The 21,231-nt window shown below is 41.3% G+C and overlaps 2 protein-coding genes across 4 annotated transcripts; one reads left to right on the top strand and one right to left on the bottom strand.

The window, feature by feature from the left end:
• Positions 1 to 2: 2 nt before the first annotated feature.
• chaf1a (chromatin assembly factor 1, subunit A (p150)) lies at positions 3 to 11,281 on the bottom strand. Its single transcript, XM_030049717.1, is given in 27 exon segments — positions 3 to 1,414; positions 1,655 to 1,739; positions 1,963 to 2,287; positions 2,724 to 2,880; positions 3,345 to 3,594; positions 3,732 to 3,745; positions 3,748 to 3,832; positions 4,213 to 4,300; positions 4,841 to 4,865; positions 4,868 to 4,936; positions 4,939 to 5,003; positions 5,652 to 5,839; positions 5,841 to 5,870; positions 6,382 to 6,396; positions 6,398 to 6,451; positions 6,558 to 6,638; positions 6,793 to 6,848; positions 6,851 to 7,024; positions 7,027 to 7,042; positions 7,239 to 7,301; positions 7,797 to 7,957; positions 7,960 to 8,007; positions 8,164 to 8,210; positions 8,212 to 8,255; positions 8,257 to 8,429; positions 9,043 to 9,090; positions 10,957 to 11,281. Coding segments are annotated over 27 exon segments (2,559 nt in total). The 5' UTR covers positions 11,027 to 11,281; the 3' UTR covers positions 3 to 1,286.
• A 414-nt stretch (positions 11,282 to 11,695) lies between these two features.
• Positions 11,696 to 20,884, top strand: scamp4 (secretory carrier membrane protein 4). Of its 3 annotated transcripts, XM_030049270.1 has the most exons (8): positions 11,696 to 11,892; positions 12,021 to 12,281; positions 13,617 to 13,643; positions 14,465 to 14,593; positions 16,117 to 16,273; positions 17,741 to 17,842; positions 18,698 to 18,815; positions 18,964 to 20,884. In XM_030049270.1, the coding sequence occupies exons 3-8, from the start codon at positions 13,637 to 13,639 to the stop codon at positions 19,147 to 19,149; spliced, it is 699 nt and encodes a 232-aa protein (XP_029905130.1). In that variant the 5' UTR covers positions 11,696 to 11,892; positions 12,021 to 12,281; positions 13,617 to 13,636; the 3' UTR covers positions 19,150 to 20,884. The 3 variants fall into 3 exon arrangements, with proteins under 3 accessions (XP_029905130.1, XP_029905129.1, XP_029905131.1); XM_030049269.1 differs by having other exon boundaries at positions 11,696 to 12,281; XM_030049271.1 differs by lacking the exon at positions 13,617 to 13,643 and having other exon boundaries at positions 11,697 to 12,281.
• The last annotated feature ends 347 nt before the right edge of the window (positions 20,885 to 21,231 follow it).

Below are 21,231 nucleotides of genomic sequence, written 5' to 3'. Positions count from 1 at the left end.
GAGGGCATCTTTCAACTTTAAAATGTGAGAACCATGTTTTTTTTTTTTTCCCCCACAAAGACTTTTACTCTTGCATTGTTCATAAAGGCATAGCTCTTACAATAATGCTTTATTGAGACAAATCAAAACTTTTATAATACCTGCAAATGAAAACAGCTGAGGGCTCAGGGCATTCATAATGCCTGCCACTTGAAATAACACATGAACAGCAATGTTTTCATAATGGACGGCCATCTTACTACTCCAGCTCCAACCATCAGGAAATAATATACAAAATAGAGGCCTAGAGTAGTAATACAAGCACTGTCAAGCAGCCTGAAAGACTACAGCATCTGCTGTATTCTTAAACATCAAACCCTTTTACCAAAACAGTTCAGGTCTTGATAAGTATTAGCAACTGTTAGTGAGGGTGGTTGCATGTTGACAAAGGCACCCAGATAGAAGGGGAAATGAAAGGAATATAAAAGTGCAGTACAATCATACTCTGTTTAATGAATTTATCCTGTTCAAGTATTCTTGAAAAACAAAAAACAAATACATATTTATAAAAATGACACTGGGCCTAACTGTACAAGTACAGATCTAACAGCAAGTACACCATTGAACTCAGATTTAGAAATTGCAGAATAAATGCACCCATTGAAGGCAAAGAGAAACATGGATGGACTTTGAGCCTCTCATTTCCAAATTACCAGTATACTATATACATTTAGACCGTGACACAATACTTTAAAATTCAATAACGATATGAATATTCAACACTTCAACAATGCCAATTCTTCACAATCTGCTCGTTCTCACATCCATTGGGCATATCTGTTCTGCTCTTTCTCCTTCTGTTTAACCCAATCTGCTGTAGACAAAGGCAGTGCCAAAGAGACTGCTACCTTCCACCTCCACAAACACCCATATCAAACAAGCCTGACTGAAACTCCAATGTAAAAGTCAACATAGTAATGAAATATAATCAAATATGTCCCTAAGAGAACCAGACACTGATTTATCTCAGAACTACATTTTACAAGCAAGATGTCTTCAGACACTTGAAGAGTGAGGTGAGGGGAGTAAGGTGTAACACTGTATACTGTATAAGATGCTTTGTGGCTTGCTGTGAGCCAGTTCTACTAGAGTGCAGTGCTTCATCTTGCTTGAAGACCTGATTCTGTCTTTGACATAATGGAGTTCAGACCCAAGAAACAAAATGTAAGAGGGAGAGAGGAGCCTTTGGGCAGTGGTGAGGGAAGGTGCAGGGTCCCAGAAAGGACAAAGGAAGGCTTGTCCTTTTCTTAGGCAGTGGCAAATGTAGAAGCAGCACTAGGCAAGCTGCAGGCAGCTGCATCTGTTGGTGTGACTTCCATCTGGCTGTCTCCCGCACTGGTGATGGGGTTGCTCGAGGAGTTTTCTCTGGTTGAGCCTACAGTGTAAACACAGGAGTGTTTATGCAGGTTGGAAAAGGTGATTATGTGGTCACCATGATAACCAATCACCAACCTTTACCATGCATCTTTGGTGCATTTTAACACATATTTTATGCATATAAAAACATCCCACATACAACTTTGCTCAACAAGCACATTGACAAAAATGTAGAGAACTCAATTCTCAAACCAAAAATAAAAAAAGACAACATTAAGTGTCTTCCTGTCCAACCCACCATTCTGTGTAGAGACGATGGCGCAATCCTCCTCATCGTCATCCTCAGTGTCTGCTTGGAAACCATCCGTCTCCATTGCTTCTGTCTGCAACAGACAAGAAATTCACTTGAAACAAAGATATCCGAATTTAAAAAAAACTATGAAAATGACCTTTTGAAAAGCATGTGAAGTCAACAATACTGGAACCAAACACGTGACAGGGAGAGGAAAAAGACCCATCTGTTAGAAAGGTACCAGAACAATGGATCACAGGACAGACGGCTCAAATCGGACTGAAGAAAGATATGAATTTTGTGCCCTGTCCTACCTGCTCCGGGTCAGTACACTTCTTCATGAATCTGGTGATGGACATGCTGCCTGTGCTCTTCCTCTTGTTGGAGGATGAAGGTGTAGTGGAGGAGGAGGTTTGGGGTGTGCTGGGAGAGTTTCCCTGTGAGCCTGTAGCTGCTTGAGGCTCTTCACGGGACTCTTCTCGAGCTCCTGTGGTGAGGTAGGTCCACTGGCAGGGCACTGGGAGGGCCTCCTGGCCAAAACGAGATAGGACGTTTGTGTGCGCGTACCAGCAGCAGCGCCTGTGTGTTGAGCGCTTCTCATAGACAGCGTTGTTCTTGATGAGCCGCTTCAATTGTATTCTGATGAAAGAGGTGGGAAAAGAGAAGTCAAAGCTGCGGCAAAGGTGCTAAGATCTGCAGGACAAAGCCTATCCACTGCTTGCACATTAGTATCTAGTGTAGCTGACTGCAAGCATACACCATCGTCAGATGGGATTAGTTTCTTGAACAAAGTTTAAGTTTTAATTACTGACACAGAATGTCTGTAATTTTATGTACCCATTCTAATGGGATTATAGTCTCTGTAATTTATAGAGAGGCCACCTGAAGATGTCACCCCTCTCAGCAGCAGCATGTTTATATAATATGTTGTACAGAAAATACTTTCAATTTTGGTGAAACTGTTTATTACGTCTCCAACTGCTGGGCTAGTGAAATGTGTTTGAGGCAAGTAGAACTCTGACCTACTAGACTGAACACTGTAAACCATGATAAACACACACACACACTCTCTAACCTGGTAGGAATGTTGTCTGCTGAGCACAGAGGACTGGCCAGACTGGGAGGTGATGAGGAGGAGGATGTTTGCTGCCGACAGAACTCCTGGAACTCTGTGATGATGACCTTGCTGCTGTTGACGTTGCCGTGCAGCAGAGGCAGCAGCTGACCGAGCACTATGGGAGACATATGAAGGAGCGTTATAAAGCTGCCTGAGTAATCAGTTAGTGGACCAGTCTTTGTAGTCATCTCTTACATTTTGAAAGGGATGAGTCATATTTTCTAATTTCAAATGCTTATGTTTTGCTGGCTTCAAATAAATTTCCAAGTATGCAGGTTTAACTTAATATTCCTAAATGTTCCTGGTTGATGGCAGATCTCAGGATGAAGTAATAACACCAAAGAGCAATAACCGAGAAATGCTCCAGAGTATTTACACAAAAATCTGCAAAATATCTTTCCTTTGGCATAGTAAATAATACTAGATAATGTATGTGAACAAAGATTAGATGTGGAAATGAAAGTACTTAGATCATGTGGATATACTTGTTATACAAATGCACGATGTCATATGAGATAATACTGGCTTGAAAATTTCAAATTTAGTCCAAGTATCCAAGTAAGTCCAGTGATTACACACATTGTTCATCTTCCTGGCGTTTCCGTGATGATTCCTCAGGACTGGGGCTGGTGTCTGTTTTGGGTAAAGGCTCTATCCGACACATGGCATAAGGCTGGAGGAGCTCCAAGGCAGGGCCGTCTCCCTCCCAGACACAGCCCCTCACCACCACCTCCAGCACCTTCACCTTCTTCTTCAACAGCATCATCTCATCCCACTCCCTTGCTTTCAGTTTCTGGCGTATTTTCTGCTTCTCCAGGTCACCGCCCTCCTGCAGAAACACACAGAACGCATGGACTGACTTTTCCCCTCTTCAACATAATTTGGCAGACACTCCACTCTTACGAAAGCTTTTACAAAAGCAGAGAAATATCTGACAAAATGACCAGAATGCAGCAGCCTTCATACCTCTTCCTCCAACGCCCCTCCCCGTCTGAGAGGTAACCATGAGGAACAAAGAAGCCGTCGTCGTCATCATCTTCGTTGTCCCCTCCCTCCTCCTCATCCTCCTGATGAATACCAACCAGTTCAAACTGTGAGGTTCTGACAATTTTGTAATGACTTTTTTTGCTGAATTACAAATAAAGGACAAACAGTATAAGATTCTGTTAAAGTTGAGCTTCAGTAGATTGATTGCATCTGACCTCACTGTGAAATGATACCGTTTCAACTCAAATACCGTAAATTAAAACATACCGTTCTTATGAATTATTAGATATAATTTAATAGTTTTCCAACTTTCTATTTTATTTCGAAAATAAATTGTGTAGGCTTTTATAAAAGTTTGAAACAAATGTAAAACTATGATACTATGCATCATCATACCAATACATTATTAGGGAAGTGCCGAACTCTTAGACACATTTTTTCAACTTGTAGTTGGACTCACCCCTTCACTGTGTGACAGCGACTCTCCGGGTTCCTCTTCCTCCCATTCCTCATCACTGTCCACCTCATAGTCCAACAGATCCTGTGGTGACAAAGCCCAGCTTTTAATGTCAGTGATACAATATGAAATATGAAGGTCTTGGATGAAATGCAAATATAGGAAAAGGGTGGCACCAGGCACATATGTTGCACTTGTGGGGTGTATGGTTTCCAACAAACATTGTTTGGCCCACAGATATGCAGCATTCTCATCTATCCACCTATTAGTAATAATGAAGCAAAGATAAAATCAATCTTGGTTCTCCATTGATACAGAGGACAAAGATAACCCACGCCATGTTCTGCGAGTAGGCCGCAGATATCAGCATTTACATTTATGTACACTGGTAATCCATTAATATTTTTATTGTGTTTCAATGCCACATCCTGTTTACACACGTAGTTTACAGCTGCTTTTAGCAGTCTATGCAGGCTCAGTGTTGCATAGTGTAATGTATAAAGTCAACAGTTACACCTGCAGAATCTCTTATATGTGGATTGATAATTAATTGAAACGACTGAAGGCATTCCTAACAGCTATAAATGCTTTGCACCAACAAAACAGGAAAAACTGTAAAATTTACCTTGTGTGTCTGAGGGGGCAGCGGGGTGAGAGTGTGAGCTCTTCTTACTCCACGTGCCCCAGTAGGCTGGACGGTAGTTCTCATGGAACTGCAGCAGCTTCATGGTCCATAACGTTTACGGTCTGGCACACCATCTGGTTTAGGCCCTTCTGCCACCACCACACACTCCCCTGAGGATATAACACAACAAGGAAACAGCACATATGGTTCACAACAATGGAATGTCGACAAATTAATTAAGTGTAGCAAAAGCCAAGGTATACCACAATTTGTAAATACATAATAAAACCTTAGCAACACTTAAGTGACCACAAATCACCATTCATGTTCCTGCATACGAGGCGATGTGCTACACTGTTTAGAGATGCAACCATATTTCATTTACAGTTTCATAGTTTTCAGTTTGTGGATCATGGTGAAAAATGCCATCTCATACACTGCTCTGCGTAATTCTCCAGTAAGCTTCCCACATGGGTGACATAGCATTATGATTTACTGTAATCCATGCTCAGTCATTCACTGGCCTATTTGCAGACCAATGGATACCGTCATCCTGAAGAGGCCTTACGTAGAACAAATGCTGTATCACAGCATGAAGCGATTACTCAGTGGTTTGAGGCCCTGAGTTAGCCTTGACAAAGCCAAAAAATGTGTCCCACACACCTGATAGAGATTGCTGTGTCACTGCTGGTACATTTTTTTTGCTCTTATTTTTTGCTTCCATAATGTTGGGGACATTTGTGGACTGTTCTTAGATCACCAAGCACCTACAAAGAGTCAACAAACTGGCAGGAATACACATTACAGCCAGTCTCACCTGAGTGGACCTGTCTGTCTGGGTTTAGTGCGCCCTGATCGTCGGGGTTTTTTCATAATCCAGTCCTTAAGTCCATCAAGGCTATCATCAGGTTTCAACAAGTACTGGTCCAGTTCCTCCAGAACAGAGTCCTCACACTGGACCCGGCACAGTGGTGCGAGACACATGTTGTCCTTGATCTCAAATGGGAGCAAACTTGCCACAGGCGGCTGCAAGAGTCTAGAGGTTAAAAGGAGAGAGACAAAGTTAACTAAGCTGCAGTTTTTGAACCGATTAGCTATATTTTGGAGCACACAAAAAACACACTGAGGAAAAAAAAGGAGCAAACAGACTATCACAACTGAAACGTAGTCAGGGCTGTTCTATTACAGCTATTTACAGACAGGTTTAGTTGTAATGTGAGAACTGTCCTGTTGAAAAGACAGGTTTTATTTACTTTTTAAAATTCAGCTGCTGGAGAGTGTTTGTCCCATGGATGTGTGATGGACAAACTGAAATTATGTCCGGTTCTACCATGAATAAAGTTATAAAATTATGGCCACAATCAATCCTCGTTGAGAATAAGAGGAAGTATCATTCATTAAGAATTTCACTCACTTTTTGGCCTCGACAGACCAGCCATGGAAGGATTGCTGGATTTTTTGGATTGCTGAATAAACTCAATCAACCCAGTTGAATAAAAATTCAATATCTAGTGGCAGAGTATTTTAATTTTTTTCCTGTCAACTACCTTGGAGGCCTGTTGGGGTCTTGGGTTTTTGTAGAAACCTTGTAATTTCTGCCTTCTCAGCTTTGAGACGCTGTAAACAGATGGGACAAAAACAGAGGTAATTTGTTTGAGCAAATCTCAAGGAAAACATTGTATCACATTTGTACCACCAAACAGCACCTTTCTACATAACTTACATCTTTCTCTTCTTTCAACCGTTTCTCCTCCTCTTTCAATCGCTTCTCCTCTTCTTTCTTCCGTTTTTCTTCAAGTTTGCCCTGAGAAGATCAAGTTTGAGGGAAGTGCTATTACACAAAACAAAATTTTTGCTGCTATAATATTTGACTTGATGAATAGTAGCTTATGGTACTTAACAATGTCAAAGTAAAACTGGTCAAGCTGACTGGTCAAGTATAAGGGAGTCAGAATGACTCACTCTTGCTTTGATTTCCGTTGCTCCTCTTTTGCTTTTAACCGCTCTGCCTTTCCTTCTCCTCCTTTCTTTTTTCTCCCGGTTTCTCTCGCTCATCTTTTTCCTTTTTCTCCCGCTTTTCCCTTTCACGCTCCTCCTTTAGTTTTGCCGCGCACTCTTCTTTCTTTTTCTCTTTGCAGCTTTAGCCTCTTCCTTTCTGACGCTCCTTCTCCTGACGCAGGCGAAGCCTCCCTCTTGTTCTTGCAAACTCTGGTTGCATTAATTGAGAATAAGTCTTTCATTTCTATGAAATCTCAGCTTCTTTCTAATAAATGATGGTGAATGGCGTAATAAATAGAAATGGTTATACAGCACAGATTGTGTTATGAGCACATGCAGCTGGTGGCTTCGGGTTTGACAACGTGGAGTATCAACCTGCCTCAACAGCATGTGTAAACATTCTTACCTTCATGAGCTTCGTTTTGACCTTTTTCTCATCTGCTGGTATCTTGGGAGTGGTCTTTGGCTCCTGTGCACAAATAAAGGAGATTTTTATGACAATGTATTATTAAGAATGTGGTATGAGAGCTCTGACGTTTCCACAAATCGTTTCATGTATATAAAACATAAACATGAGTTGGACAAGAACTTGACATATACAACTTCATTCAGTCTTAGATTTTATTAATCCTCCATGACTTACAATGATATTTTATATAGAAATAATGGTTTGAAACTCCATTTCGGCACTTTGAATTATATCATAAAAATGTAATGACAGTTAGTGTGATACACAAAATAATGAAATACAAATACTGAAATCTCTGACTGAGACTTAGTCTCAGTGGTGGGTTACTATTTAAAATTAGCTTTAGCACTTTGATTCTCTATGTTGGCAGATCCTGTTAAAAATATTTTAGGTGATGCAATATCTTTGGATTATTGTGACATTAATTTGTGTACAGAGCCCCACCCTACATGTGACAATGAGCCCGTAAACACCAGTGAGGAAAGGTGTACTTACTGTAGGTGTAGCAGCGCTCTCGGTCTGCTCTGGTGAGCTCTCTGCAACAGACACGGAGCTGACTGATGAGGGTGACAGCATGGACTTGTCCCCTAGACTGGAAACATCTGCCTTGCAGACTCGTCCTGCCTCCTCTGCCTCACTTTGAGAATCTTGTGTGTGTCCAGTTGTGAGACAGATGCAGAACGTTCCTCGTCTGCTTGCTCCATCTCTTCCATCTTCATTCCACCTCCCTATTATTCTCTGATTCTTTGACTACTTGGCCGTCTGTGCCATCCTGTGTCTTAGGAGTGTGATGATTGTCACTAGGATTTCCCAGTGGAGGTCTTGTCTTAGTTGGGAGGCAGGGGAGGCTGAGCAGGCGCACCAAGATGCTTCCTGGGGGATCTTGAATCTTCTGTGAGATCTATACCTGTTCTCATTTGTACGGGCAGAGCGGCTGCGACTAAGGAAGCCATCAAAGGGGTCCACGCCCGTTAACCAAGGCTGGTCCATTACGCACAGGGAGCTGGGGGGACTCCGCCTCATTCTCCCCATCTGAAAGCCCAGGTTCAAGGCAGGGAGGCGCACGGGGACGTTTTGGTTGTTGATTCTCTTTAGGTTCAGGGTTCAGGCGCTTAAATGGGAGACGAGCTGAGGACAATACACAAAACCATCACCATCAGTTGTAGTTGCACTATTATCTCCAAATAACAGTCCTTACTGTTAGCACAGTTTTTCAAGAAAACCCTAATTGAAAACTAATAAACTTTTTTTCAGATTTTTATGTAATAAACTTGTTTGTAGTGTGTGAATTCAAACAATAATTAATGGCAGTGAAAACAAGGAATCAAGAGGTTTAATTTACGTATGCCGCATACTCTTTTAGTGGGCCATAATAAACACTTCATTGAATTACTGAATCCTGTGTGGATTAGTGTGACCACTCCACAGCTTAAAATGTGATGGTAAACAAAGTAGCATTTCAAAATTATGCCAAAGAGTACAACTGGATGTGGTCAAGAACACACAAAAGGCAGAGAAAAACAAAGAGAAAAGCAGGTTAACTGGAATAACACAAATATGCCCCATCATGACCATAACTGTGAATATCTGTGATTCTCCTGTTTCATTTACCGGTGATGTACTGTAGTCAGTCGTTATAAAATCATGTAACCATCCACACTGCATAAACCTTAATACTTTATAATGGCTGGCTCTAATGATCAACATGCTACAGTGTGTAGAGAGAGTATCATTTCCTTACCTTGAACAAGTTTCTTGCTGGCATGCTTACTGGGTTTACAATCCATGCCTGAGGAGAAAAGCCCAACACCACATAAGAAAATCATACCAAACTTAAAATACTGATGCTTACTAACACTGACTTCTGCCTTAGACGTGCTGATATAAGTCGTAATACAGTGGATTTTTTATTTTCTTTGGAGATTAAATGGCATCAACTGTCTTAAAATAACACTCACTGTTTAGTCTAAAACCTATGTGAAGGACAAATATGGTGGAATTAATTGAACATCAAGACCTTTTTTGCTTCATATATATTGATCTTTTCTTAATTTAATAGGGACAGTGGGTAAACATGAAATAATATGTTTTCAATGTCCTGTCTGGACACAATCTGTGCGCACTGTGTGTTTGGGGGGGAATTGACCTCAGGCTGTGTTAGCTGTACAAACATATAAAAGAAATATGAACATTTTACACACTTTGTAGCCATTGGATGACACTGAGGAACTATAACACTGCAATTTATAATCATACAAGCTTCCCTCTGCTTTAGGGCCCTCACCTAAATAACCATTACCTTTACTAGTGTAAGAACCACTGATAATCCCACAAGAACTTTGATATATTGATATATGTTGGGTGGGGGTGGGGAGGGTTAAGTTTTATTTAAAAGGACTATTTAGGTAGTCAATAGGATACATAAAATACCTGACAATTTTTTTATTATAATGATTTTCTGGAGGTATATACTGCTGGGGTTAAACTGACAACAATTCATAAAAAATGTTAGTAAAGCTGAAGGTAACAGCAGGGTTAGATTAGTCACCAGCACCACCTAAGACTTTGTTTCCACTGAGCACGCAGTTGTTGGCCATGACAAAAAAAAAAAAAAAAAAGAAAAAAGAAAATCGCATGCCAGTTCAACTAAAGTTACTGTAATGTTAAAAATTCAATCTGTCCTGGCTTTAACGTGAAACTCTGCGACTGCATATCGAAATATGAACACGTTGCGATTATGGATGTTTTGTTTGGCTGGGTAAAGTGTCAGGCTCGAGGCGTTTTGTGGAGCAGTATAATCGGTGTAATGGATGTGTTTGGTTTGCTCTCCCGCCAACCGGTAAGCAGGTCCGTGCGGCAGGCCCCGGTCGAGTCCCGCACAGCGCAAACCTCGGAGCTGTCAGGGGAGACGAGCTACTCCGACCACAATACTGACGAGCTGATTAAATAAACACTAGCACAACAAGAGTTTTATGTACCGTAGCATGTGCACTGCTACACAAAATGTCTGAAAATTGCTGAGTGTGTAGTTGTGGAGCCACATTCATGAATGAACAGGTATGATGTGTAGACTACTGCTACTAGCATGGTTAGCTTGTCTGCTAGCGGCGATCCCGACTACTACCTACGAACAGTTAGCAACTCTGCTAACTTTTAGCCAATGACATGAGCGAGTGGTGTGCTTAGGTAAGTTGTGTGGGCTAATGTATCTATCACTATCAGATAGCTGAGCGTTATATAAAAGTTTTAGGTTAATTGTGCGAGAAAAACAAAGTTACTGTCTCCAACTGACGTTAAACCGAAGTTCCCCATTAACAATACCGGGCATCTTGCCTCTTACACGGCTAAAGTTAGCTAGCACAGTGTTTGGTTCCAGTGAGAAACCATTTTGCTTTTATCTTTGTTGCAGTGGCATTAACATTTACACTAATGACAACACATGGAGCTGCTTCCAACACGGACGACGAAGCGCTAGTGTGGTTCAACAAAGCTAGCATGAACTTAATTTGGTTTGTCTTCGCTAATTCTGCAGAGGAGACTGTAACGTTACTTCACTTCACTGATGTTGTCGTGTTAAAGGTGATGTTGGCAGACTGCTGTGATTTTTTGAAAACGGGTTGGTCGTTTAGTTATCTGACAGTTGTGGTAATCTTACCTCTTGTACGTGGAGTAACGCTAGATGCTACCAGATGCCCGTCCACGGATGGGTTTTCCGCCGCCAACATTACCACCACAATCCGAGGCTCCCCTCACTGGTGGCTCACCTCAGCGACACGAATTCAAAACACTGGAGCAGTTCTCAGAAATGCAGACGAATCTCCCAATGACGAACCAAGTACTATCTTCTTATTTTACCGGATTAATTCTAACTTATTTCACCAAATTGGAAAAAAAGTGCCTGCTCTTTCCGCATCTCTCGTACATTCCCTCGAATCCCCCCGCTGCCTCCTCGCGCTCCTCAGTCTGAATTGGCGGGAGTGTGTCACTTGCGACAATAACCGTCCCTGATTGGTCAGACGCAGGGCAAAGGATTGGAGGTGGGGGCGTTTGATTTGTATTGCAGAGCCGTGCGCGTACACCACCGTGTTGCTATCATGAGTCGAGCGCCTTAAAGGATCTTTCATTCAAAAATGGTGTCGATCATGTTACACCGTAGTATTCATAAAAGTGTCACATGACATGTAATCACAACCGAAACACTTTTATTCTTGAGTCACAGTTTGTTAATGATCGAAATAAACTTTGCAACGCCGTTTCCGGGCCGTCTTGTGATTTAAACCGCGCGACCCCAACTTTGTAGTACCGGTCACGCCCTCTGGAGGATGTTTCCGGCCTTTTCATAGGCCGCGGGGTTTGTCCCTCAGCGAGATGCCATGTTTTCGTTCTGGTTTACTGCAAAGAACGGGACTGAGAGTAAAAGCCTCGTAAAATAATCCCACAGTAGAAGTATGAGATAAGACAAGCATGATTCCCTGGAGTTCTGTTTGAGGACCTTTGTTCACCTGGATCACTAATTACTCGCATCCCGACAGATAGTACAATTAAAACCTATCGTATATTCCAGAAACCTGTATAGAGTTCGTTCATTAAGGTATCTCTTTCGTATATATATTTAAAAAAGCATTTCGCATTCACCCTCGGCAAAATATTTTATTGGCATCATAATGACAGTGGGACTTGGAAGTTAACGCAATCAATGCGAAATAAACGTATTTGTAGGTTTGTGCCCCTCGACTCCAAGCGCCAAGCTCCAATCTGGAAAAGTGATCTTTCCGTCACGCGTTTCCCGTTTACAGCTGTGAAGGCTCCTGGGATTTGTAGTTCGTCATCGGGTCGGGCGCGTTGAGCTGCTGCAGCGGAGAAGTGTTTTGGACTACAAGTGCTACTATGCAGTGCAGCTCTCTTCCACGGGACCAGGAGCTATCGGAAAGCGCATCCTGAATGTTTCACGGTTCACGAACCTCCGTGGGTGCTGGCAAGGTAAGGACACGGTATTATTTAGTCATTTTGGGCCTGTCTGTAAAGTTTGCGAGCAGTGTTTTACACAGGCTGGGTGGATAAACTGTGGTGAATTTCACTCTCAGTTAAGACAGTCGCCTCCCAGTTAGTCAAATAAAGTAGAACAAGCTCTCAGCAGTGCGTTCACTGGACGGGGCAGCTACATATCACGTTAGCTTTAGCTGCTGTTAATATAAAATATATCTGTTACGCAGTTAGTATATCACAGTGGAGTTTACTTAGCTAAAGTAAGCAAGTAAACGTGTGATTCAGTACAAATAATTTAGCTTGCAATAGTTTATTGATATGGCGGCTTGTTGTGGTGGCAGCAGACATGCCTCTCCCTGATAGAAATACCGTTAAGCTGCCAGAAAAGTAACATGCATCAACAATTACCGCCTTTTGCCTCCATTTGGTAGTCTGTGGTCTCTGATTTGGAAAAGTTGAGCCTAATAAAGTGGAGCAAGTCTGAACAAACCTGATCTGTGCAGCTTAGAGGTTTAATTGATTGGAGGCGTCCACACTTTCTAAGTATGCTAATTGTAGTCATGAAGTGAAGAGTTTTCTTTGCCTTGCTCTTTCAAAATTGAACTAGCCGCGTGACAAGTAAACATCTAAACAAGCAAGGTGAAAGCACAGTGGAAAACAGAGAAGCCGCGACAAGGTGGAGAATTATATTCCCTGTAGGCAGTGGAGATTGGTATTTGCAATGACTGTGAACCTTTTTTGAACAGTATTCAACTCAAAGCAAATATGAGGTTTGAAGAAATGCTTCTCTGCTGATTTCTATTCAACTGTTATAATTGGCCTTATAGTTCATGTCTCTTGCAGTATCCAATGTAAGTTCAAGTTCAATGCTTCTTGTGTTATTCAGAACAGCTTGACTGTTAGCAGAAGGTAAACAAAGCTGGAACCAGACATATTTTCTCTATCTTATTTGTTAGGTCTATTGCATTAGATACACGCCCAATCAACATACATACACATAGCATCACACATTCCGAGATCAAGGCATGGACAGTGGTTGGCCTGTCCATGTCCGGTAACTGGCCAATTATTCTCGGTTGCGTTTAATGTCCAACCTATGTACGGGGCAGGCCCAAGCCCAAGAACATAAATGTGTATCATTTCCTGATATCGACACTCATTCTGACTGAGATCCTGCGAGAGCTCTGTCACACTGAGACCAGCGCTGCTTTGCTTTACATGTGACCAAATAAATATTATATCTGAGAGCTGAAGATTGACTCCGGTCTGTCCTTGGGCATTCAACAAAAGAATCGGGTCCTACACAACCTGTATGCTTTTAATTTCCAGGAAAGAAATAGGACTTCACAATGGCAGGTTTGTAACTTCATAAATGTTTAAAAATGACAGTGATCAAATTTGCATATTGCATCCAAAGTATTTATCATCCAATTTACATATTGCTTCAGGAAAGTCATCCTCAGTGTAATATAACTTTTCTGCATCCCTGTCCTTTCTGTCATTGCATTTTTTGCACCCCAGTCCTCACCCAAGTTGCATGTAAACTTTCCAATGATCTGGAGAAATTTATTCAAACTTATTATTTATTATATTTCAGTTTTGGTGGAAACCTCAGAAGTCTTGGTTTTATGTAGTGTAGAAACAGAGCCTCTAACTGGTGCTAAAAGATAAGACAATATCACTCTTAGTTTTGGGGTCTGTCTGATATTAATTGATTGATTTATTAATGGAATTTCGATTATGTTTAAAGTAGGGTTTGGTCCATAATTACAGCTGAGACCTTGTGTGAGACTATATTGATCACTTGCAGCTCTCCTGGAGTTAGTAGGGATTCAATGTCTTGCTTAAGGACACTTCAGCAGAGCAGATGCTTGCCAATGTCTTGCTTAAGGACACGTCAGTAGAGCAGATGCTTGCTGTAACTGGTGCTTGAGCCGAAGCTTTCTAGTTGTGTGATTTCCTCACATGGACACCATCCAGTTGTACATGAAACTACCAGTGAAGATCCTTAAGCTGGGATGTTTTGCCATTGTAAAGCTCATATAAGGCCTTTTACTAATCTTGAGTGGATTGGAAGCATTTTTGGTGCTGTAAAAGTAACTTTTCTGATGTTAAAGAGCGATATTGTGCTGAGATTGTTAACTACACTGCTGAGTAACACTTTACTTCCTTTTTAGAGAGAGTGAATAACTTTCCGCCCCTGCCTCAGTTCCTGAGAATTAAGCCTTGCTTTTACCAGAACATCGAGGAGGAAATTCCTGCACCCTACCAGCAGTTAGTGCGCAAAGTCTACATGCTATGGATGAGTGAGTGTCTTCCCCTGCATTTAACCAAGGCACCCCTGAAAAAATTCATTCCCCCTGAGACACCCCAAACCCTTGAAGATTTAAAAATACCTCAGAACCTAAACTAAAAACAATCTGACATAAATTGGCTTGAAAATGTGTATTTAAAACTGATATGTGAGCTACAACAATTTCAATCAGAGTTCAACTCCATTGAACAAACTGTTTTAAGTAACTCCTGGAAATAAGAAGAATAAGCCTATAAAATATTCAACACAATTATACTGAAAATTATTGATGAATAAAATAAAATAAAATAAAAATTATGTTTTTGATTAAAATACTTTTGCTAAAATGCCAGCAGAATGCTTATTGTATTATGTGTGTCTCGGGGCCCCTGTTTTGTGTGTTGTCCTCTCATCTCAGAGGGCATCCATGCCTGCCTTTGCCTTGGGTCCCAAATTTCTTAAATCCGCCACTGCATTCTGCAACACCAGCCCATGCTAGCTTTAAACTCAGTGTGGGGTATGTTGAGCTCTGTGGCAGCTTCAAGTGCTTTTTGTTGCATCACAGCCCTCGTAACGGGCAGTCCTTCACTACGTTTCTCATTCACAAAATTGCACACCCTCCTGTCAGTCTCGTTGAATCGACCAGTTTTGGGACCACGAAAAGCCCTTCTCTGGCTGTGGGCATTTTTTTTTTTTTTTTTTAGCTCTTCTTTCTGAGACCGCCACCGTCTCACATTGCACTCAGAGCCAGGGTTAAGGGATGTTTATTTACCTTGACAGTTTCGGAGGTAACTTCAGAAAGCGTCCAACTGACAGCCGGAGCGGCATGTCAGCTGGCTGCTACATTCAACCGGGTAATCGCGCTTCGCATTAAACGATTTGCGGAGGCAGGAGGAAAGTTGCATGATTTACGTTGTATCCACGTTCGCGCGCTGCGTGCGTGACCGTTCATGTGCTCGTGCATGAACGCCCGTACCGTGCTGGAGCACACCCCTTCCAACCGTGCCAGAGCGGGGGAAGTGTACACATTCAAGCATGGAACATATGCAAGTACAATACATGTGTATTTGCTTAGACCCCCAGTATAAGACGAGGGCGTTTTTTCAGGGCATTTTCAATGGAAAAAATATCGTCTTATATTCAGATCAATACGGTATATTGGACACATGAGTGGGACACATGATCCTGCTTCTGGGAGTCTCTTATGTGGCAGGAGACAGACAGCACGATTCGCAGGTCTCGTTCCTTTGACAGCTGCATTTGTGTCTTGTTCTTGACATTTATGCGAGAGAAAAGAAAGCCAGCTCACATAATTAGGAGGGTGGGAAGGGTAAAAGATCCTCGATGGTACTCTTTGAGAGAGATGGATGCTCATGTCCCACAAGCAGCCAAAACCCAAACACAGTAAATCATATTGCAGTTTCAGTGTTCAGTCCATTAGTAGCTCTACAAGTTCATCTTGAGCGTTTCTGCTCAAACTAACAGCGGATGCTAAAGTGAAGTCTCAACGATCCCCTGCTCTCCTCTTCTCTGCAGTGTATTCAGCCACCCTGTGCATGAATGTGATCTCATGTATTGCCTGGTGGGCTGGAGGTGGAGCTGCCCAAAACTTTGGCTTCTCCTTGCTCTGGCTCATCCTCTTCAGTCCCTGTAGTTACAACCTGCTGGTTCGACCACTCTACAAAGCTTTCAGGTGAGTGGCAATGTAGACAATCTCATAGCCCTGAATAATTTCTCCTTAAAACTCTTAGAGCTTTGGTTGTGTAAGGCTTATAGTTGCAGTGTATTGATTTTTATCAGCGATGTAGGATGTTATCAGTTTCAGACACAGTCTGCACTCCTGCATGCTTTTCTGGCTATCAGAAGTGTGAAATGAGAAGTCATAAAAGAGAAATCTCTTCAATCACCCTTGCCTTCTTTCTACTTAGAATAATTAATATGTTCCAGTCACAGGGTTGGCAATCATTTAATCATAAAGTGAAGTAGCAGGAAACATCAGTGGGCATGAGTACTTTTTATGATTAATCAATTCAACAAAGAGACAAAACTCACACAATCAAAAGTAAAAAAAAAATGCACAGTGAACAAGCTGAGCAGTGACAAAACATTTTGGGTTTCTCCCTTCATTTATGTTAAATGCACATCAGTATTGATCATAAATCCTGTATAATTTTGGTAAATTAATTACATAGAGCAGGCACTGATAGGTCAGTAGATTGTCAAAAATGCATAATGTGAAGAGAGTATCCAATTTGAAGAAATTACCATGTGAAGACTCTATACAATTAGACAACTACATAATTTAAACATAAAGATATAATATGTGGAGAGTATACAGCAGTTTACATGTTATTTGTCAAATGTAAAACTCAAGATTTCACCAAAGAAATGAGAAAGAAGGGCCTACACAAAGTAACTTAGATGAAGATCTTTGTGGCTTGAGGACACAAGGATGCCTGCTCAATGATCGCAAATTAAAGGGCGGAAACAGGGTGACTCGCCTCACAAAAATGACATGCAAAAGAGGATTTTTTTCCTTCTAATACTACTCAACACTGTGCTCTAGCTTCACATTCAGTCACACTTGCTTAGTAACAAATTACCCACCCGTTGTTTCATATCAGTCATCAGTTGTCGTATCAGTTTTACTCGTCTCCTCCTACCATGTTTTGTATCATTAGAAAGGGATGGAGAGATGTTTTTATTCAAGGTTTGTGCATTGCTGTAGTGGCAGTATAGCAGTTCAAATGGTTCCTTATGCAGTGTCGTGATCCCACTGGTGAAAAGTGACGAAAAACTGTTACTACCGTGAATGTGAGGAGTAGGTATGTGGAATTGTAGATGCAGAATTCTAGTGTCTTTTATTGTTTTGTTCACAGGGGCGTCTAGTTTCATTGTCTGCGCCCGCATTGTTTAGTCAGAAAACTGAAAATGAAAAATCTTTTATGTGGCTTGATTGATTGCTTTAGCACATCATTCTCACTTGTGGGGGTGTTTTCCAGTTTGACCCAAATTTGTACCTACGTGTTTGCACCCAGTGGAAATGAGCAAGAATGCCTCTGACACACTTGAAAAACCAATCAGTGCCCGAAGCTTACTTGTTTTGTTCTTTCTGTTTCTTTGTATTTTCTTTTTTTTTTTTTCCCCTTTGTGTTTCTAGGGCTGACAGCTCTTTCAACTTCATGGCCTTCTTCTTCATCTTCTTTCTTCAGTGTGTCTTGACCCTCATCCAGGCTATAGGCATCTCTGGCTGGGGAACTTGGTGAGTGGACACTGACTCTAACATGCATTGAATTTTTAGTTTGTTGTCATATCACCCAAGAAAAGGAAACCAGTTGTGGCCGCAAGTGTAAAAATCTTCCTTCTCTAACTTACAAAACCGCTGGCCTGTTTATGCCAAAAGTGGATATAGTGTGAAAGAGGGCGGGCTATACCGAAGTGTAGGTGCAGCATATCAGTTACACCTGATGGGTGCTGAGTTTTGACGTAAAGAAAGGGGGGTCCTAGGGTGCCAGAGATTACAATTAAACCTTCTGGAGGTATTGTGGGTTTAATTTACTTAAATTGTTATGGAGGTAGCCATCTGTTAACCACATTGACACATCTGTTCTCATTCAACCGCCATTATTCTAACTTCAAGGCCAGCGCTCTGTGTTGGTGCTCATTTACCTTAACAGAACAAGAGACAGATCAGCACAGTGTATGGTGCTGTCAGGAATTATATTAAAACAAGAAAGCAAACTACTCTTTACATACACTAAGAGCTACAAATACATTCTCACATGCTTACATTTGTATAGGAATAATATCCAAACTTATTTATGTCATAGATTTTTGTTTTGCTGTTGATTTTTTTTGTGTTATTTTCTCAACCTTTTCCACCCCCTTGTACAACAGCTGTCATTATCATTCACTTGACAGTGTATGATGGTAAGTTATTGTTACACAGTATTCTCATGTGCTGTATCAAAGCATTTTGTCACTACATCAGTTTCTTCACGGCACTGCTTTATGGCTTCATGAACAACTTTGGATATTTGTAGTTAATCCTGTTTGCTCATGACATATAATGCACTAACCCCTCCTGCCTCACTTCACTCTCACCGACACGCCAAAGCGGGTGGATTGCGACAGTGATGTTTTTCAGCTACAACGTGGGCTCTGCTATAGTGATGCTTATCACAACTCTGCTCTTCACTTTGGTGACTGTTTTAATGGGACTGGTTCTCATCAAGGTGAGTTCAACATGTACACAGAACAGCGCATGCATTTAATTGCACATACTCACTTGAATTCTGGCCTTCATTCTTAAAAACATGCACTCACAGAGCCACTGAAAAACATATGCTAACACTCCATTAAGTTTTTTGGCTTTCTCTGCAGGTGCACAGGCTGTACCGCGGTGGTGGCGGGAGTTTTGAGCGTGCTCAGGAGGAGTGGAGCACTGGGATGTGGAAGAGTGCGCCCGTGAGGGAAGCAGGGTTCAACGCAGTCGCTCAAACGGCCCAAGGTCCAAGCTTGCCTCAGTACCCTGCTGCAGTGCCGAGCTACCCCGACAACAGCCACTAGGTGATACCTGTAAAAGGCCTCTAGATGGAGACGACAGCTGGCCAATCCTGTGGTGCACAAGAACCCTGAACACATTGATGACTACACCGTAATTCCACTGTTACATGACAAAATGCATTGCTGTATTCTTTTTTTTGTGATTGAGAGGATTTTTTAAACAGAGAATTACTGAAAGAAGGAAATCAAACAAAGGGCTTCCCCTGTAAAGCTCATTAAAGCCTTACATTTGTGAAGGAGAGCTGTCTTCAAAATAACGCCATTCCATTTCACTTCACTTATGTTTACATGTAGCCTATCAAACTTAATCTGATTCTTTCCATTTTAAACGTTGCACAGAAAAAAACACAATTTTATGCTGAGAAGGAAATTTGTTTAAGAAGATGTACTATTTTGTAAATAAGACACAATTGGAAACTATTTAAAAGGGTAGCAGCTGTTTGAGGATACCAGTGTGTGAGAGGCGTGTGCCTTGTGGATCATAGGAGAGGATTTTATGTATTGCCAGAGCTGCATGCTAGAAACTGCAGTGTGCTGTGAAAGGATGAAGGTCAGGGGTTTTCTTTTTGCACCTAGAGAAAGGAAAGTCTGTAAACTGCACGATTTCAATCTGGTGACTTTTTTTCCTGTGTGTTTTGTATAATATAGCGGCACCTCCGTTTATTTTTGATACCTTATGCTTGTTATCTCAATGCTTGTTTGCTTTGGCTATAATTCCTTGAGATGCGCCTTAATATGCGTGCAATTTTGCATGTGACAAAATGTCTTGCTTGCCTCTTGCCTTAACAGATGCTGCTTATATGCCTCAGTGAAGCAACAAGTGGGGAAAAAAAACTTCAAAAGTAGACAGTGCATAGTCCTCCTCCTTTGTGATTCCTTACCGTGCACTGATGTGCCAAACACTTGCTTCTTTCCATGATTTCACTGTTGACAAGCCACTCCAAAGTAGATATTGTGTTGCGCTCGGCCTCAGTGAATTTCTCACGCTGCACACTGACTATTGTCTTGTTTTAAAGCTACACTGTTTGCTTTTGGTGGTCAGTGCCCGACCGTGGAGCACCTACTTTATCTGTTGTTGTCGATGTTCCAGGCATTCCGCTTTCTCCACAGATAGACTGAAGTTGTGCACCGTGTTCAGTGACTACACTTATATGCGGCTTTTGCTACAGTTCATTTTCTCTCATCCTGAATGAATTGACCTCATAACCAATATGAAAAGCACGCCACATTGCTGATTGAAGCTACCAAAAATTGTGACTGTACATACCATTAATCCTAAGCATTTTCGGTCAACCATTATAGATCCAGTGGCATCTTGCATGTAAATGTTTAAATGCAGCCCAGTATTCCCATTTACAGGACCAATTTAATCTACTTTCAAATCAACTGACTCCCTACAAACAATCAAAGCAGAGATTGTTTACAGGAGACAGTGGAAAAACTGTTGAATGTAACTTCTTGTGCAGATAATGCAACTAGTCATCCTATTTTCATTTCAAAGATTCAATCAAAGCCTGCATGTAAATGTAGGGACTGTGTTTGATTAAAGGTGCCTGCCTTTTTTTTTTTTTTCTTGCTACTTAAGTGTCCTTCATGGCTCACTGCCACTAGAAGTATTTGATTTTCTCTCTCTCTTTTTTTATTTGATAAGTGACAAATATTAATGGATATGTTGTTGGACTGTCAGACTAACCTTGAAATATGACAGAACATTTCAGTAAACATTCTTATTCACACACACTGTGTCTGGCCCATTTGAGTAAGAACGGTTGCAGAGTGGTGCAGAATCCGGGTTGAAATTCAGAAGGAAAAGCCACAAATATAGAGTATAAAAGTCTTAAAAGTTTATAAAAAGTATTTGATAAAATCCATAAAGCTGAAAGGCAACATTTTTCTGTCTGTCCATGTCAGCAAAGCCAACATTTAGGTAAAATTTCAACTGTTAAATTTGCATACATGTATGTATTATTAAATTACTTTTGCCATGTGAAAACCCAGTAACTTCAGTTTTGGTGGTTTTCAATTTTTTGCTGGAGAGTGACATGCTCCTCTATGGTTTGAGAAAAAATTACCACTCTTTTTTTT

Source organism: Myripristis murdjan, chromosome 4 (assembly GCF_902150065.1).
Source record: "Myripristis murdjan chromosome 4, fMyrMur1.1, whole genome shotgun sequence".
Lineage (NCBI taxonomy): Eukaryota > Metazoa > Chordata > Actinopteri > Holocentriformes > Holocentridae > Myripristis > Myripristis murdjan.
The sequence above is the reverse complement of the archived record's forward strand: the minus strand, read 5'-3'. Positions and strand labels throughout refer to the sequence as shown.

Excerpts from the sequence above, each read along its gene's own strand:
- scamp4 (XM_030049270.1), top strand. Across the intron at positions 17,843-18,697 it reads ATCTCTGGCTGGGGAACTTG|CGGGTGGATTGCGACAGTGA; the intron begins GTGAGTGGACAC and ends GACACGCCAAAG. Across the intron at positions 18,816-18,963 it reads TGGGACTGGTTCTCATCAAG|GTGCACAGGCTGTACCGCGG; the intron begins GTGAGTTCAACA and ends CTTTCTCTGCAG.